The following is an 18,970-nucleotide window of genomic DNA, read 5'->3' on the forward strand; positions in this document are numbered from 1 at the left end:
GAGTTAGCGGATTGAAAGAAATGCAGTGAACTCCTTGAGCACGTTCACGTCAGGCGCTATCTTATCAATCTTTCTCGTGGTTTCCTGTTAACTGAATTTGGACGTGACCCTTTTTCTGATACGTTACAAGTATACCTTTCACTTTCGTAGCACCTTAATGCCACAGAAATTTCCACAGCAAATACGGGGCGTTTTTCTTATTTACTTTGTTTTTGGGGAGGCATCTACCGTCCCTTGTCTCCAAGGGGCGTGGTATTTGCTCTCGGCTCCGCATCTGATTACGCCAGTTGATCAGACGCCGGTGGCGACACGGCTTTACGTTCAGCGCAGCGCGTTCTTTTTCGCTGTGACAGAGATGGGCTGGCGCAAATGGAAGGCCTTATATTCAAGACTGAAAGCGTTGACAAAGCTCGAAATAGTGGCGCTGAAGAAGGAGAACCAGTCGTGGCTTCCTTCGCTAGAGACAATGTTGTTGGACGATGCCGCCGCCGTTTCCACCGCTGTCATGGAAGCCATGGAAGATGAGGGCAGGAAACAGTTTCGCCGACGCGCTGCGTGGCTCTACTGCTGGCTACTTTCCGTGCGGCGTCACCTCGGTCCGTGGAACTTCTTACCCCTCAGGCAGAAGAGCAAGGAGGACAACAAGGATGACAACAAGAAGGGCAACAACAAAGACAACAAGGGAAACAACAAAGACGATGCCGTTCGCGACGTTGAAGCTGCTTTCAAGAAATGCGCCGCGAAGTTGAAATCTTTTGAATGTTACGTGACAATAGAGTGTGTCGTAAAGAACGGTGCCGTTTACGCGTGCTTGCTGGTTAAGGACAGGAAGGTTGCCTCTGACAAAGTATACAGTATCTACCTGGTGATGTCACCGAACAAGGAGCTACTGGCCACGAGCGTGCCGGGTTCATTGAAGCGCCGGCTGACTTCTGCTTTGGATGCGGCGTTCCCAGATATTGGGATAAAGTCTTTGCCTTTGAAGAGCGGGTACTTCGACAGGGCGCTACTGGAAAGCGTCCAACGGCACGGTGAGTGGCCGACGTGTGCCGGATAAAACATATACACTGCAAACGGGTTTGAGCCTTTTAGGGAGTTTCGGGCTCGACGCATAACGTGCATCCAAAAGGTACTACGCAAAACCCCCTTCAAAACGAGGTTCAAAAGGAGGTTTTATTTACATCCTTTAAGGGAATGATTAGACGGAACTAAGGAGGTAAATTTGTGTTTTTATTGAACTCATTTTGAGGGCTTGAACGGAGCGCATTGGAAGTTTTTCTGGTCCTTTTGAGAGCTTTTAAAGCCTCCTTTTGGAGGTAAAGTTGGTGTTTTTATGTAAGCCATTTTGGGGGCTTGAACAGAGCGCATTGAGAGTTTTTCTGCTTCTTTTGAGAGCTGTTAAAGCCTCCTTTTATACGAGGCCCTAGAGCGGTCGTGAAATGAAAAAAAAAAAAGTATATTTTAGGCACTATATTACGTTTACCGGCCAATTTCCGCTACTATTCATCACTAGGACATAATAGAAAATGGACATCAAAGTATTTATGCACAAACATGACATTTGCATACAAACGTACGACACAGGAATCGAACTCGCGACCACACGCACTCAAAGCAAGCACTATAACCATTACACCACAGCGCCACCACTTGCAAGCTTGCTTTTTTCGTGGGCTTATATATGTACCAATGTATGTACAAAGCGGCTGGTAACCCGTCGGCACAACTTCGAACTTCTGTTCTTGTACCATCGGCGTGTGTTTGCTCTTGCGGAAGGTCAATACACAATTTGTGGGGCGTCATGCAGGCCGAGCCGATCGACGTAAACACCCTCGGCTCCGAATTCTCCGGTTCACCGTGTCGTGCCGCTAGAAAAATTATAAACGTGTGCCCTCTTCGCTCGCGCTAAATTCATGAATACCAGCGTGACAAAGGTATCTTCAGATGAGCGAACGTATGTGCATTCCATGAGCGTATGCTGTGGAGCAATTTTCGTTATTTCTGCAGCCGCGAACCGCGCGCGTCCAGATGCGGCAGCGTGTTATGAGCGGTTCGAAGACCGCCTGCGTTCTCATATGAAAGTTACACACGCAGAGGCCCGACTTAGAAGAACATTGTAACGCGCCTACATTAAGTGCATTTAATGCGCGCGTACTGCCGCGAGCTGCACGCAGGGGCAGCAGCGCGCTCTGAGCAGCTGAACAAAAATCTGTTTCCGCAATTAGCGCTTATTCGCAATGTACCCTTTAGCGCGGACCGCCTGCGTTCGCATATGAAAATTACACACGCAGAAAATTCCAGAGTTACAAGGACATTGTAACGCGCCTACATAAAGTGCGTTGAATGCGCGCGTACAGCCGCGAGCAGCGCCTTCTGAGCAGCTGAACGCTTATCTATTTCCGCAATAACGCTTATTCGCAATGCACGCTTTAGCACGGCATTCATTGATTCTCTATAACGCATATTCAGTATTTATTTGCTTTCATACTCGGATGCTACCTACATTTTTTACTAATTAGCTTTTATTGGTAAGCATCACGCCACCGCGTTAAAGCGAATGCCTAACGCGTGCCCCAAGGTCAAGGACAACCTCCCCAGTTTACCAGTGACAGGTCTACCACAAAACAAAAAAGTTAATGTACTTGCACTTCTCTCTTGTGAACGTCCATGTGTACTTGGCCCTCCCCTCAGACAGATGATGCAGTATCCATTAAAAAAAGCATTAGCCTCTTCCTCAATGGAACAGCTGTTCTTGAGAAAATATGGTTCTGTTGAATTACTTCACCACAGCAGCAGAGAGGTTGGCTTGTTTGCAATTCAGAATTTCACAATTGTAACACAGAAACACGAGGACTGTAGCAAATATGCAGAAAACTGGAAAAACTATCATATGTGCACTCCCTCGTCCACCTGCACACTACGTTAAACTTTATTTATACAACAGCAACCTTCAATTATGCTACTATTGATAAAAGATCACCCAATCTACGTTAGAACACAGTGATGACTTTCTGTATTTCTGTTGCCTATCTTCTACAATGTGTCATAATCTGTGAATCATCTGTTCAATGTGTTTGGTAATAAAACAAGCAGTTACATTGAGCAGGCAGTGTTTCAGCAATTTGTTTTGCAAGCACCAATTCATTTCTTCAATTTGCATGCACAACAAGTAGTGATACTTCAATTGATACAAGAACCAGTGGTTGCAACATTTTATTGGAATCAAAACAGCAGCAGTTCTCGTGTCAATGTAAGGATATAGGTATATATTTCCATCGTCGTGCACAGAACCTACTCCCAAAACTGAACACGTGGAACAACATATACAGTACAGCCTAAGCACTATACATAATTCACAGCAGTAAAGCAATACGAAAGTAGGGTGTAAAATCTCATCATGATGCGCACTAACATGTGCACTTCACCGTGCCAGTATGTAAGTATAATCCAAAAAAATAAGCTACCCAAGGAACTTGGTGTCAGTCTACACACGAAGGCAACTAATTAGTACAATAAGGCTAGCATCACTTTTGGGAAATATGAAACCGTGTAGACAGGCAGTTGTACAGTTTTTTATTGCATTAGTTTGCCCTATGGCATCAAAACATGTCGCACATGATTTTGGAGTGGAGTTTCCTACAAAAAAGCCCAAAATAGACCTGTGGTGTTGACTGTAGGTCCACTTACCAAGGTGCATAAAAGCATTCAGCAATGCCCACAAAATTACAAGGTTGCCTCCATATGTTGCTGTACATATTTACTCACAGATACCTGGAAGCCATCGTAAATTTCTGGAAGTGTGCTTGGGAACTTGTCGGCATAATCACATGACTGCAGTGTACCAATACTTCTAATATGCATAACAAGTACAGCCATGCTTCAATGTTTTTATGCCAGCTAGTGCCATCTGTAACTCAAAAGTTCATCCTTAATTCCTCACTTGATGGCTTACGCATAATTACCACATTGAAAATAATCCAAGCACCATGGCTGCAACGTCAACTTGCAATTAGGCAATCACAGGCACTAAATAAAAAAAATCCTGTAAATAGTGACTGGTCGCTTTGCACATTAGATCCTAGGACTTAATATGCCATGAGGATGAATAAAAATTGGCCACACATATATAGAGACTGTGAAACAGTCAGGAGTTCATTTCATAGGTAAGGAAAACGTGAAAACGAAATCAGAACAGATAGCAACAAAGGGGACAGAACGACACACTACTAACAACTGAAGCTGAACATGTGCGGCTTTTTTAGTCATGTGTGTTTATATCTTTCTGTGGTTTTGATTACACTTCAGTTACTAGTAGCACACCAATGCTCTCCTGCTCACCAGGCCGACACGTTACACCGCCTTGCACCCCCAAGACAAAATCCTGCCGACACCCATGCCCACAATACACTTGACTTGAACACAGACTGGTGGGCAAGCAACACTTGCTGCTTTGCCAGAAGTGTATTCCTGAAAATTACACAAAAAAGAAGTCCACTAAGATTTCTGTATACATAAAAATGAATGTCTTACCGAAGATTCGCACTTGACTATCCTTATTGCAGACATTTTGTCAAAACACGAAATAAATACAAAATTGAGATGCTGCTAAGTATTTCCTTGTGAGCGTTTCACTTCGTGTGCACAGGGCGAAAAACAAACGGATGTAAAAAAAATGCGAAACACCACCAGAATTGTACTCTTGCCATGTTTACCATTATGTGGGTAGTTTTTGATGTCAGTAAAGTTATCATTATAAGTACACTTTAAAAGGGTTGTCAATGTTAGCAAGGTCTTGATTAACCGCACCTACTCTGTTTAGGAGTGAAGATTGGGCAACTTGGCACTGAACCATGGCAAAAATAAACAGCACACTTCTAGTGAGGATAAACTAAGGCCTGGGCACAATAACAGCGCTTTCACCTTGTCAAATTGTGTCAACAGTCATGATACTATGTATTGACCTTGAAAACTATGGCAACATAATGCAAAACAGCAAATTAATGAGAGGGAATAAACAAGATGATTCAACAATCTGGTTCAACAGACTCAACAGCTGACTTATATCAATGCGATTAAATTAGCCTTGCACATCTCCTAATGGCTAAGAATATGCACATGTAACCTTGGCTAATTCCACTGTTGATACGTGACCAATGAAGTTGCATTCCTTCCATGCCGTTGAATGGCCGTCCCTTCTTTTCTGTTTTCACTGTTTTCTGATTTTCATTGTTTTCACTAGCGTAAATGTTCACCCTTTTTGATTTTGTCACTTTGCAGATGGCATAGGTGTTTTGCCTTTGAATGTGCACGTTTCTTCTGCTTTGTCTTTCCTGTTTCTTTTTGTATGCGTATATGTTTTGCCTTTGAACGTGCACACGTTTCTGCTGCTCTGTCTCTCTTTTTGCTCTACTGGGCCTTGTGCACTTCTCAAGCTACCATTGTCGCTTTTCACTTGAGACCCATTTCCTGTATTTTGCTGGAATAAACATTTATCCATTCATTCAATACCATAAAACGCATGTGCTTCACAATACACACTGCACTTAGCAGATGTCTGTCACATGATATGGCCGTCATTGTATAGCTTTAACATGATTTACTCGTTCTAGCTAAATGAATCCAAGCTAATGATGTTAATGTACCTTGATATGCTATTTCACTGTTCCTTGATGCATATGTATGAAGGTACAGTGCTTATGTACCTTAATATGCTATTTCAGGAGACGGGCAGAGTGCGCAATGCAAAATTGTTGCCGAAAAGTCTTTTCACTTCCTGACAATTTGTGCTTCGGTGGGTTCTCGCAGTTGCATGGCGGGAGAAAGATATCCAGGGTAGTTGACTGCATCCAAGGTAGATGCTGCAAAATGAGAGCGCACGGTCTTGTCACATGTCAATGTACGCAAATTGACACGATGACGAAGGATTAAAACAAACAAATGAAGTTGGAGAAAAGAATAAATCGAAAAGAAAGTTGTCCTTTATGCACATTCCATCATGCGACAATGTGATAACCGTGGCCTTTTGCTCTAATGTATATTCCCTGAAAGTATCATGCCTCATTCACGCTTTATCGCAGGCAAGAAAATTATATCGTGCAAACAACTTTATCAGGGCGCACTCCTGGGTCGATTGACTGGTCGTATGAAGCATGAGTGATATTCACAGAAGTTCCAAAACATGCATCACACATCATTGCTATCTGAGTTTAACGACTTAAATGCGAAGCATTTGTTAAACACTTCTATGACTTTGAACGGATCTATCTACCTATCTATCTAGCCGCCTACGACTCATAGCTCGTGTGAGTGTTTCGTTAATGGGATGTATGCCAAAATTCGTGTGGCATGACACGACTGCATGAAGAACATGAATGATGGGTCTTAACTTGAAAATCATGATATGCATTTCATTAACGACATGATTTACACGTCACTCTCTTGGTTCTCTTGCGACTGTTTCGTTAACTTGATATTTGCCAAAATAGGTATGGCGTCACAAGAGTGTATGACGCACATAAACGACAGTTTCTAACGTGCAAATCATGACACGCTTGTCATGTATGGCGTTATTTTGACAACATGGACTCGGGGGCGCTAGTGGCCGTTTCGCCTGCTTCATATACACCAAAATTGGTATTGTGCAGTGTGACTGTACGTCCAACATAAATGACAGCTGGCAACATGAAAATAATGACATGCATGTCATGTACACACGCCACGCTCATGGTGCGCTCGCGGCCGGTTCGCTAGCTTGACATACACCTAAATTGATATAGCGTGACGTGATTCTGCGACGAACATAAATGACATATAGTAACATGAAAATAACGACATGTATGTCATTTACGGCATGGAGACTGGTGCACTGGCGTCCGGTTCTCTAACTTAATATCATACCAAGACTGGTATAGCGTGACGTGACTGTATGCCGTACATAAATGACAGCTGGTAACATGGAAACAATGAATGACATGCGTGTAATGTACAGCATGGGTTACATGCCACGCTCATGGTGCGCTGGCGGGCATTTCGCAAGCTTGACATGCCGATTTTGTTTTCTTTCTTTTTTTTTCTTGCTTTTCATAGCACTTTTCAAGCGACGCAATGTGCAGAAGGTCATCTACAGGTGCATAAGCGACGATAAGGGTTCGCAAAGAGAGAGAACATCAGTATTACTTACCATTTTTGTTCCTGACTGTGCCGAGCACGCAGGGCGCCCATCATCTGCTTGGTAATGCACAGCGGCACGCTCGCTTGAGTCGACGGGCCGTCGCGATTATCGCACTCGCAGCGCAGCATGTCGCACTGTCGTCAAACCACGCATATCACATCCAGCGGCGAGAACACAGTGAGGCTGCAGGCACAAAACGCGCACACACGACCGACACAGCTGATCACTTGAGAAGTGGCGTTCACAAGGCCTAGCCGGCGTAGCTACGACAATCATGACGACGATCGCGCCGCCGCGGGAACGACTCCCTCCTCACGTTTCTTTTTTTTTCTGTTTTTTTTTTGTTCGCGTGCGCATGCGGCGCGAAGCATAGCGAAGCTTTCTCCCATTTCACTTCGGTAGCGCCTCGTCTGGCTTGCTTTTGACCTGGCGGGGGCGGGCCGCAGTAGGCTGCAGAGGCCAAAGGGCTTCCTAGCTTCCTCTCCAGCCGTTCGGAAGGTCTCGTATATCTCTTTCTCTGGGCTATCTGTGCAAGGGATTTTAGTGCGCTGAAGCATGCCGCCTCTTTCTTTTACTTCTTTCCCCCGCACAGCTGCATGCATGCCCGCCAGCACTGAAGGCATTATGGAAAGCTTCGGAAAAAAAAGAGAAAACATGCCAGAGGAAATGAGATGGGAGTTTTTTGTTCTTGGAACTCCATTCGACGAATGGCGTCAGGTGGTGAATTTACCTCCTTTCTTCCACATAATTTCTTAACGAAGTAAAATTGAGGACGCAGAACTTTATTGCACCCACCTCATTACACCCTAAGGTAGTACTGTCCATATGAAGGTAGTATTAAGGAGGATTGTAGCCCTTAAAACGCCCAATTCGGCTAGTTTGCATTTGCAGTGTACACGTGAAATTTGCGCGGTTTTCACAAGTGTGTGATCTCTCCGATCCGACAAATCGGCTTCTTGCTCGGGAGGATGCCTTAAAATGCCTTTTTTTGTGGCATGGTATCCTAATGGCGCAATGAGGTCGTAATCGACGAAGCGCAGAATGTAAACGTGGCGGCTGTTCACGGCCATTATTTTTAGTTGCCCACATGAATATATTGTGTGAAGTTTCAAGTTGTCACCCATGTTGTCATAGCACTTTATCGCGATAGCAACTTTGTGGGCAGCCGAGGCACTTTCATTACCGAGTCACCGACTGCGCATGCGCACCGATGCGCCGACGCTTCGCGATCGTGCAATCTTCCGCGGAAACGGAGAGAAATTCAGGCAGGTCTTTTTTCATAAGCGCATTAATAATAAATGCAGTCCGTTTGACAATAAAAACGAACACAGACAACAGTGCTATTTAAATGCTCCACGGGGCAGAATTAACTAGGGGGCAAATGCGAAGGCAGCGTTTCGCCTTCTACTGCTCGCACATGCGTTGTGTGCCCTTCGTTAGCACTCCTGCTATCCAACTAAGGGTCAACAAGGTGTGTTTTAGACAATACAGATTAAAAAAAAAATTCTATGACAGTAAGGCTCTTGTCGTTTTCGCACACGTACTCCACGTCGAGGTGGAAAAACTCTGCCGCAGTTAAAGTGGCACTGTTACCACTAATGAAAACTCGTTAATTATCTTAACTTGAGAGCAGGGGTTTATATTAGAAAGTTGTAGTGCGTACCAATTTATGGCATACCTATTTTTTGCATATAACAAAAGTTGCACGTAGTTTGAGATATTCTTCATTGAATGTCAAGGGTGAAATCGAAACTGATCGCGCAAAGCGCGCACGAAGCGCGACTGTTCAGCCACATCAGACCGGAAGTACCAGTCACATGAGAGTGAAGAAATTTGAATGAAGGCGCGTCGCGGCCGTATGTGTTCGTGAAAAGCTGCAAGTCATCTCACTTGTGCTCGCGCATCGCCTTATTTTGGCGCGTATAGGGTTTGGTGTTTATCCGTTTATTTCGAACTGTGCAGAAGAAAATCGCGATATCAACCTTTTCTTTGTCTGGTAAGCATAAAACTCAGGAGCTACCACTTCGGCGCATCTTCTTGCAGGCACGCGAAATAGGTATCCGCACCTCTTTATAGCTTAAGAAAGAAGCACTTAATCACCACCCATCGCACGCAAACATTAAGCTGTCTCCTTGTGTATTTAAAGTTGCTTGCCGATTTTTCTGGCCAAATTCTGCTTCGGCGCGCCTTCACTCGAATTTCGTCATTTCCCTGTCACGTGTCGTCCCGGTGTTCCGCCGCACTTTGTGCGCGCCGGGCACGATCAGTTTCGATTTCACCTTTGAAATTCGATGATGAATATCTCGAACTATGTGCAACTTTCGTCATTTTTAAAGAATGGGTGTGCCATAAAATGGCACGCACTACAACTTTCTAATATAAACACCTGCCCTCAAGCCAATAATTAAAAAGTTAATTAGCGAGTCTTTCTTAATTAGTGGCAACGTTGTCATTTTAACTGCGGCGAAGTTTTACCACCTCTACATAGAGTTCATGTGCGAAAACGGCAAGAGGCTTACCGTCATAGGATTTTTATAAAACGCCTGTATTGTCTAAAAAAACACCCTGTAAATTCAGCAGATTCAGCAGTACGACAAACGTCAATGCGATGCATTGCATTAGACGTCTTACTAATTTAGACTAAATTATGGTGTTTTCGTGCCAAAAATAACTATACGATTACGTGGCGTTCCGTAACGGAATCATTCGGTAATTTTGACCAGCTGCTATTCTTTGATTCACTGCGATCTAAGTACGCGCATGGACACAAAAGCTTATCCGCGCAACGGAGAGAGGCTTCAAGCACTATGGAAAGGAAGATTCGAACGACAATGTGTTGAAGTATTTTTTGTCTTTTTTTTCCGCCACAGTGGGTCTTTCAGTGGATAACCGGCATTTGTGCTGCCGTGTTCTCCTGTGTCCGTGCTTGCACACCTTGCTCTCTTTCATGAGGAATCTTTACCAGCTATCTCAACTTCATGTCGATCAACGCCGGAGAGTATTGCGTTAAGGCTCAGTGAACACAGCGTGGAGAGATTACTTCGCGCGTATGACGTTACTTAATTGTTTGTCGACTCCTATGCCGTGTTGCTGCTGCCCGCCGGCAAAATCTTACCCACCGGAGGAATAAGTTGCAGTGAATAGTAAATTTATTCTGTCAATACATACTTTAAAGAAGAGTATGGAAACCCGACTGCCGATGTACGCTTAGTACCCGCTCCAATCAACTCATGTGCTGTGTAGCGATAGCGGTCGCGGTACAAGGCTGTTAACTTATCATTTCATACAAGGGTATTGTTGGAACTCGGGATTAGCTCCATCCCACCGCTGCCGCCAGTTGTGGCGTGGGTTTGCGTCGTACCTGGAGTCCATTCAGTAGCGTGACTGAGCCTACAGGTTAGTGAAGGCTGATGGTCGGGAGATGGGAAAATGAAAACAAACAGGTTTAATCAAACTTTTCAAACTTATTTACATAGCGAAGAGTTCAGCGACGAGTGCCTGGATGAGCAAGTAACCCAGGGCTCCAGAGCCCAGAGCTCCAGGACAGAGCGTCAGCGCTAGCTGCAGCGTCAACTTCTTTCACCCGGCGCTGTCGTAACAGACGAGTTGCGTAAATACCAGCAACGCTGTAAAAAATCCCTGAAGTGTTCAAGCAATAATGGTCTGATCCGCCATTGTGCATGAAAACAAATAAAAAGAACACACAAGAATTCGGCGCTCGTGCGAGTGCAAAGAAATATGAGCGTGAGATAGACGTTTCACTTCGATGTGAGCATTTTGTGTGATACAAGTGGTATGCACGTCCGGCTAAACCCACGGGACTGCTCATGCACAATGGCGGCCGTCGGCTGCTTCATGTACATACGTACATATGGCGCTGTAATGGATTTTTTTTGCAACTCTGTCTATAACCCCTCAGGCAGGCTCCTCCTTCCTGATGGTAGCCAATCACACACAGGACACCACCCACAAAGAGGCCAGCCAACCGCACAACACTGTCGAAGATGGTATGTTGCGCACGTTGAGGCAGCAAAAATTCTAGCGGTCAATGGCGCTCACACCGGGTCTGACTGGGAGAACGGGAGACAGGGCAAGTCCTTCCGCTCTTTCCTTAAACAGCAGGGAGCGAGTTAGGGCGACTTAAATGCTTCGTTCGAAACACACGAACCCGGTCGGCGCCGTAGCGTCTCAAACAGCCCACAGTGGCCCATTGTGATACCGGCGCCAGCTTTCGCATCACCCTGCGCTCTTCCTCTGAGCATTCCATTCTCTTCCCGTTGTGAAGTGCACCTCTTCGCGGGAAGCCCTTCTCCGGGAAAGATCAGGGTATCTCGAGTCGTGTTGGAATACCGCCGGACCACTCTCACAGGCGACGTGGCGACAGTGGCAGTCATAACAGTATTCACTTATCAGTACTTATAATCACGCCAAGAGAGATTCGTCGAGGCCAGAACCATGGTGCCTTTTAGTTTTCTCTCTTTTCAAACACCGCTTTTGTCGTGCAAGCGCATGTGTCAAAGGAAAGAAAATTATTCGCACAGAAACGACGTCAGTTGAAATTCGATAAAAAGCTCCAACTGAAGGGTCGATTATGCATACCAGCGCGTTCTTTTTGACGCGATATGCTTCCTGGTCATGCATCTTAGTTTTCGCTGTTTTTTTTTTTTTTTTTTGCTTCAAACGAGCGCCACCTGGGCAGCAATTCACACTTTTTCTTCCCGCTGTTTTGTGGTAATATGAACTTTTCTGTGGCTAAGCACACTTTTATTTGACGAAGCCCAGAATCTTCCACGCTTGTTTGGCGCAGCCATATTTGGGCAGGAGATGCTGGTCAAGTGGAAAGAACGACACCGTTCTTCCTCTCCTCGTCACACTTTGCTGCCAGTTTTCGCTCGTTGTCGGCTGTGACGCAACGAAACTCGCAGCACTTGTACTAGCGGTGGTGATGGCCAATAACTGGGGTCCATGTTACGAATACGTACCTAAATGTGGGCGCAAGAGTAAAAACAAACAAACTTGGAGGTCCTTTGAGCTTCGCCTTCAAAGGTAGAACCCGATAGCGTAATCAGGCTCCGTGCGCATCGCCATCTAAATTACTAGCCTCGCTTGGTTCTCGGTGCATGCCTAAACCGCGCCGTAAGGAAATCAATGACTGTGCGCGCAACATTGGCTGTTTCAAACTATCCTAGAATGCCTACTGCAAGTACAGTTGTTAAGTGCGGAATACGCCATAATTCTTCCTCTTGCAAATCAGCGAAGGGCCCACTACGCGCCCGTAAGGCAACACGCGAACCTACGCACCTGCTCACTTTGTTGACGCTTTTGCAGTTATGATGATTATACCTGTCTGACCGCTTTGTAATGGGTGGGCCTTTAAAACACCCACTCTTTGCGCAATTCCCATGTTTTGACGCCTTGCGCGATTCTGTGCTTCTGCCACGCAATATTACATGCGTTAAGGAGACTCCGTCCACTACATGACATTCATATAGTGTTTCTCTCCGAAGCAGTCTCAAGCGATTATCTATACGACACTGACAGCACAACGCTAACCGTTTCACTTGTGAATAACCTCTTCCCTACACTTGTTTACCGACTGGCATATTTGCTTTTATCTGGCCATGATGTATTATTCCGTGTACGTAGAATGTGTATATCGCCGGCAGCGAGAACGGTTTTCTTTACACTGCGCACATCCACTCTACCAGTGAAGACATGGCTCAATGAAAAAAGCAATATATGCGCCCTGGACTGTAAATTCTAGACTCTGTAACCAACCGGAGACGATAGAGCATTGCTTTATTCATTGTCGTGAGTCGTGACGCATTTTATTTCTGGGACATTCTAAGGAGAACAATCAGAAAAGAGCTTCCTATCACAGCTCATGGTATTAGGTTCCTCTCTTTCAAAAAGAGCCCCACCAATAATACACCTGATGATTTGTTTACATTATTAGGACTTTATTCGCTATGGAAAAGTCGCATGATTGACGGACACGCCGAGCCGCCACGATCGACGAGGTCTGTCTTCCGAGAAGCTGCTGCTCAAGTGCGCAGTGTTGTTGAGACTTTTGAGCCCGTTCCGGAATAGCTTGTGCTTCTGGACGCTTGTCTGTGTTTGCCTGACTTTTGAACTGCATTTTACTGCCTGGAACAATGTGGGTATTGTGTATCTTAGGGTAATTCTAATGTGATTAATTATGTAGTGCACAGTTCACAATAACTACAGGTAATATTTCCATGCATTAAAGAGAAAAAAAAAGCAATAGCGCAGCTTTGAGGTAGAACACCTGCTTGCCAAGCAGACGGCCGGGTTTCATTCTCCATTGAACGGAAGATTTTCTTTATTTTATTTGCATCTTTCTCGATTTTTCGGTCACGGACAAGATGATATTTCGCTCACAGCTACAAACGCCGACATCGACGCCGACACCGGATGCGAAGCGAGCTCTTTAACGCGATCACCCACCTCACCTTGTTGTGCAGTGCTTCCGGGATTGGCCCACCTTTGATCAAGCGACCATAATAATAATAATAATACATGGGGTTTAACGTCCCAAAATCACCATATGATTATGAGAGACGCCGTAGTGGAGGGCTCCGGAAATTTCGATCAAGCGACCATGGCATGCGATGCCGTCATCATGTGACGCCACGCTATGGGACGTCATAGCGACGTCATGATGACGTCATAAATTTGGGGGACTTGCGGCTTCATGATGACGTCGTATGGTGACGTCATCACGTGATTTTTTTGCATCACTCTTGTTGACGCCACCGACGCTGGCGGTCACTTTTCGCGTTTGATGAGGCATCTGAGGCTTTCGTCTTAATAATATGCTCTGTATCGAGAAAAAACAATATCCCTCCTTAGCAGAAACTGCTGTTTACACATGGCGTCAACTTGAATTAGCGATTTACGAGCAGCGCCTGTAGCAAGACAAATGTCACCACGTAAAATAACACCAGACTGATTGCTCACCTAGTGTGTGCATTGGACTTTATATCTTTCTTCTTGCCAAGGAAGGGGGCTCTTCCTTGGACTCAATTACCACCACGGAGTTCTGGGCATCAAACCACTTGGGTTGTTTAGGTGTACGTATACCGTAATATCCCTAGTCATCGCCCCGCTCCCACTCTGCTAACTGAGATTCCCGCCCAAAAGAATTGGGTGGACCGTAACTCGGGGTCCCAATTACCAACAGAAAAATTGGATAAAGCTAGAAACTATGCAATTTTCGTTTGCACGTAGCGTGGCTTAGCAAGAGATACATTCAACTTTTACCGCGGTGTGCTATTTTGCTCGCAAGACTCGCGAAATAATGTTTTACTCTCCGCAACTTCAACCGCTTACGTCGGGCCAGGGCAGCCTCAGAAGAGCACTATTCGAAGCTGTGACTGACGTATGTGAGGGGGCAGTATGCATGAGCACATAATTTGTAGCTCACCTGGCAAGAGGGCCAGTTCGATTCCTTCCACTCTTTTCCCCGGACTTCAAGCCCTGCTTTTCAGTCACATTTTTGTTGATAATTGCTCGACAGAAAGCGAAGCACCGTGTCCTTATTGTACGAACGCACCATAGCATCTCTTCGGCGTCAGGTACGCAAAGCCACTTGTACATCAAATAACGGGATGCGAACACTTACGAAGCTTTAGTATTCGTACCACGTTAAATGTCAGTATGGCAGATGAACGCGCTTTCTTTTCGCATGAGAATTTTGTCTTCGTGAATTGCCGGTTTCCGCACTCCAGTGATCATCGTGAAAAACAATCTTCACATAAGCGTTTTCTGCTCTGATGGATATGACAGTGTGTTTACGAATTTGCGCGCGCCTTCACAAATATTCGATGTAGTTACGGCAGCACGAAAGTGCACGAAAAATTAAGATTAACATTCCCCATGTTTACCACTCCAATGTATGCGAATACGAGGGAGAAGATATAGCGGTGTGCAAACTAACGATCAGGTAAGAAAACGTAATGCTTTTCTGCTTGTAGGTCGGTCATACTTTATTATCAGTCCTTAGACGCGAGTGGCGCGCAGCGGGTTCCTCCGACGTTGGGATGGCCAGGGTAAGCCTGACAGCCGCATTGTGGGCTCTCTGGACTGCCCAAAAACTGATCCCCGTTGTTGGGGCTTCTGATGGTGGAGCACCACTTGGCCGATCGTTCAATGCCCAGTAACGAGGGACATCGTCAGAGCATGTGCTCTATATTAGCAAAGCTACCTCCCCCCAATGAGGGCACCAACTGCCCCAGTTGGTAAATGTGCGAATAAATCCGATTGTAAGTATCCCGATAAATTTTGCGAAGTAATGCCAAATTTGGGTACGAACCCGTCTGTAAGAGCATCATTGCCTGGGCTCTGTGTAAATTTCTGGTTCATTTGTTTTTTCAGAACGCATTGTCGAGCCACGTGCGGATTCTGTGGATGAGCTTTCTGCGGAGAAGGATTGTGCGGATGAGGATTCTGCGGATGAAGATTCTGCGGATGAGGATCCTATGCTTGAGGAGTCTATGCCTAACACTCCACGGGCAGCGTCTCAACCTGACTCCTCAAACAGTACGTTTGGGCTACAGTAAAAAAAAAATGAGAGTATTAGATATCGAAATTAGCGCACATAAGTTTTTTGCAGACAGCTCTGCTTGTGTGTAGTTTTAAAGTATGTATCATTCAGCGATTCGCGTGTGGACGTTCTTTTTACAAATAACACGCCTTCGCTTGGGAGTGGGTTTTGGTGCGAAACGAGTGTCTTCCTCTGAACAAGAAACTTTACTAGCCCTCTCCCTCTGGAAACTGTGTATGACCGAAGGATAAATCTGGACATTTATGTCAGAAATCTCGTTGTAGAGAACATGTTCTTGTTTAAATGTAAAGAACTATCTCCTTTTTGTGCACAAGAAGCTTTCAAGCCTTTCTCTTCAGAAGATACGTGGGGGCGATCAAGTTAATCTTCATTTGCTAAGTTACGTGCAGAAATGTATTGTCATGGGTTTACCATGATTTCACGGAAGAAGTGCAAGTGAATCGTACTTCTCGGCAAGCTTCACAGCCTGGCTCATCGAAGTGTATGTGAGGGCTAAATTCTAGAAATTTTATTACTGAGACAGTAGTCTTGTTGCAGGTAGTGTAATAATGATTAAAGATTGTAATATCGAAAAGCCTTCGGAGAATTGCAGTGCTCCGAAAGCTTGGCCGCCTAGCTTTATGAGAGATGGAGTACAGGGAATCATATAGTGTAGACATTTTGATAAATTGCAATTACTTCCTTATTCTTCTTGATGGCCTGAGTATTTTGTAGTCAGAAGTGAAAGAAAATTCCTATTGAGTTGACGCCACCCATAATTTCGAGGACTCGTTGTTTAAAACTGGGGTGATGGGCAATTTCCAGGAATTGTTGTCTTGAGATTTGTGTAAGCTTGCTGTTGTATAGAACGTAAGACATATTGACGATACTTCGGCAGAATTCACTCCCGTGTACTCCGTTACTCAGGGAACCTTGCGGCCCAGTTCTAAAAGTTCTCGTAATACGAGAGGGCTAAGTTTCGGAAAATATGGCTTTAGTTTCTTTGCCCAAACAATTAGTACTTGCAGTTCTCCTTTTGGCCCACTAGTCATCCTTTTCATGCGTGTACATATTGTGTCTTACCTTGCTTTCTTTTTTAAAGACATACGTTTTCTAGAGCGACAGCGATATTTCCTGGCCTTATAGTAAGTGTGAGAGATGCCCTGTATATCAGACAAAATGTTTTTCCTGAAATTTCGTGCCGCTATACGCGATGCAGCAAGCACACATCGGCTTGGCGCCTGTTCCATGGAAGTAGACTACGCTGTTCCCTTCACCCAAGACTATTCACAGCCAAGTTCCTTGAACGGCAAGTAATATTTAGAACTAACAGACAGTTAGTCTAAGTCTAAATCTAGTCTAAATAGTCACTTAGACTAGATAAAGTGTTTTAACCTAAATTTCGTGCCGCTGTACATGGTGCAGGAAGCATACAAGGGCCTGGCGCCAGCGCCATGGAAGTAGACAGAGTGGCTTCCGTTACCGAAGGCTCTTCACAGTCAAGTTCTTCGAACGGTAAGTGATGAGCTTCCTAGACTAGACAAGTAGTGGAAGTTGTGCTCGAACGCATGGGGCATGCAGCCCACCATAGACTAGCGCTGATGCCACCACTGAAGACAGGGCGGCTTTCGTCACACAGAAAACTTCACAGCCTGGCTCTTTCATTGTACGGGGGACGTTTCTTAGTGTAGATAATCAGCTAGCCGTATATTTTGTAAAGGCAGCTCGTCATATGCATGAACTGACGCCAACGAAAGTCCCGTTTGCGACAATTGAGCCTTCGAAGAGACGGTCAGTCACCTTCGCTGTGTGACCCGCCGTGGTTGCTCAGCAGGTAAAGTATAGCGCCGCTGGGCTCGAGGACGCGGGTCTGATTCCCGACCATGGCGGCCGCCTTTAGATGGGGGCGAAATGCAAGAACGCGTCTGAGTACTTAGATTAAAATGCATGATAAACAACTGCAGGTGGTCAAACTCAACCTAGAATCCTCCCCTACGGCGTGCCTCTTAATCTTCGGGCCATATCGGCATGCAAAACCCCATAATTAAATTCAATCTTTCTTGCAGCTGTCCCCTTTACACTGTTAGCAAGAAAATCGCGCCCGACTGTGCTAGATAAATTGAGCGATTCCATGGCGGAGATATCCCGGGATCATAGTTAAGGGCTTGGTTCAGCAGTTGAGGCATTGAACGCATTGCTGCAATGTTTGCTGCACTGTGCGGCACGCTATAAAGCTTCCATGGCGTTGGCGTGTACTTCCCTTGCATTTTTACAGCTTCTGTCCCTCTGTTACCTCTAACGCCCGTTTCCCGTTTTCATGGCGAATAGCGGCAAGCTGGTGATTGCAATGGCTACACTTCGATGATTTTCTCTTTTGGTGTTACTGTTCTTGTATCTGAAATTCTGTAACCAAATAAATGGTGCAGACGGGAAGCCGTTGCCATATGGTCGTGCACAGCGGGAACCCAGACCTGCTTCTTTTACCCTAGACGATTCCCAGCCTGGCTGTTCTAAAGGTACGCAGGAGCTGTGTAGTCTATTTGGTGCGTTATGTTTATTGTATTTTAATAGTCGTGTTCGGGTATGCGTTATGCAGACAGCGAGCCGTGGAAAGAGTTCAGTGCCGCGAAAAAAGCTGGACCAGCTCCCGTCACCTACGGAGATTCGCAGCCTGGTTGTTCGAAAGGTATGATAGCTCTACTACATGGGTCTCAAACACGCGGCCCGTGGACCTTTCTTTAGCGGCCCGGCCCGCACATGACTTTCTTCATCCCGTATCAAAAAAAAAATTAATATGTTGCTCAGCTACACAGACATGACTGGTCTCAAGCAATTTTCTCGTGTTGTCACCATCTGTTCCAACATAACCGTGAAACAACTCTATATTGCAGAATCCCATATATTAGTAATTCTGAAGATCGGTATCGATGTGTTGTTCGAATCCTTAAGGCCAAAAAAAAAAAAAAAAACTTCATAAGGGATCCATACGTAAGGTATCTAAAAGGCTGCCTTTCGCCCCGCCACGGTGGTCTAGTGGTTATGGCGCTCGACTGCTGACCCGAAGGTCGCGGGATCGAATCCCGGCTGCGGCGGCTGCATTTTCGATGGAGGCGAAAATGTCTGAGGCCCGTGTACTTAGATTTAGGTGCACGTTAAAGAACCCCAGGTGGTCAAAATTTCCGGAGCCCTCCACTACGGCGTCTCTCATAATCATATGGTGGTTTTGGGACGTT

At 45.4% G+C, this 18,970-nt stretch overlaps 1 protein-coding gene across 4 annotated transcripts in view; it reads left to right on the forward strand.

The window, feature by feature from the left end:
* Nucleotides 1-225: 225 nt before the first annotated feature.
* The window catches only part of LOC119396033 (uncharacterized), an 88,167-nt gene continuing 69,422 nt past the window's right edge, over nucleotides 226-18,970 (forward strand). For 3 of the 4 annotated variants that reach the window (XM_049416879.1, XM_049416881.1, XM_049416878.1), the window contains exons 1-6: nucleotides 226-1,031; nucleotides 15,569-15,733; nucleotides 16,957-17,050; nucleotides 17,167-17,252; nucleotides 18,164-18,253; nucleotides 18,334-18,423. In XM_049416879.1, the coding sequence (XP_049272836.1) occupies nucleotides 356-1,031; nucleotides 15,569-15,733; nucleotides 16,957-17,050; nucleotides 17,167-17,252; nucleotides 18,164-18,253; nucleotides 18,334-18,423 (1,201 nt within the window). In that variant the 5' untranslated portion in view covers nucleotides 226-355. The remainder of the gene's footprint in view (nucleotides 1,032-15,568; nucleotides 15,734-16,956; nucleotides 17,051-17,166; nucleotides 17,253-18,163; nucleotides 18,254-18,333; nucleotides 18,424-18,970) is intronic. The other variant, XM_049416880.1, reaches the window with a different exon arrangement.

Source organism: Rhipicephalus sanguineus, chromosome 6, assembly GCF_013339695.2.
Source record: "Rhipicephalus sanguineus isolate Rsan-2018 chromosome 6, BIME_Rsan_1.4, whole genome shotgun sequence".
In the NCBI taxonomy this organism is placed as follows: Eukaryota; Metazoa; Arthropoda; class Arachnida; order Ixodida; family Ixodidae; genus Rhipicephalus; species Rhipicephalus sanguineus.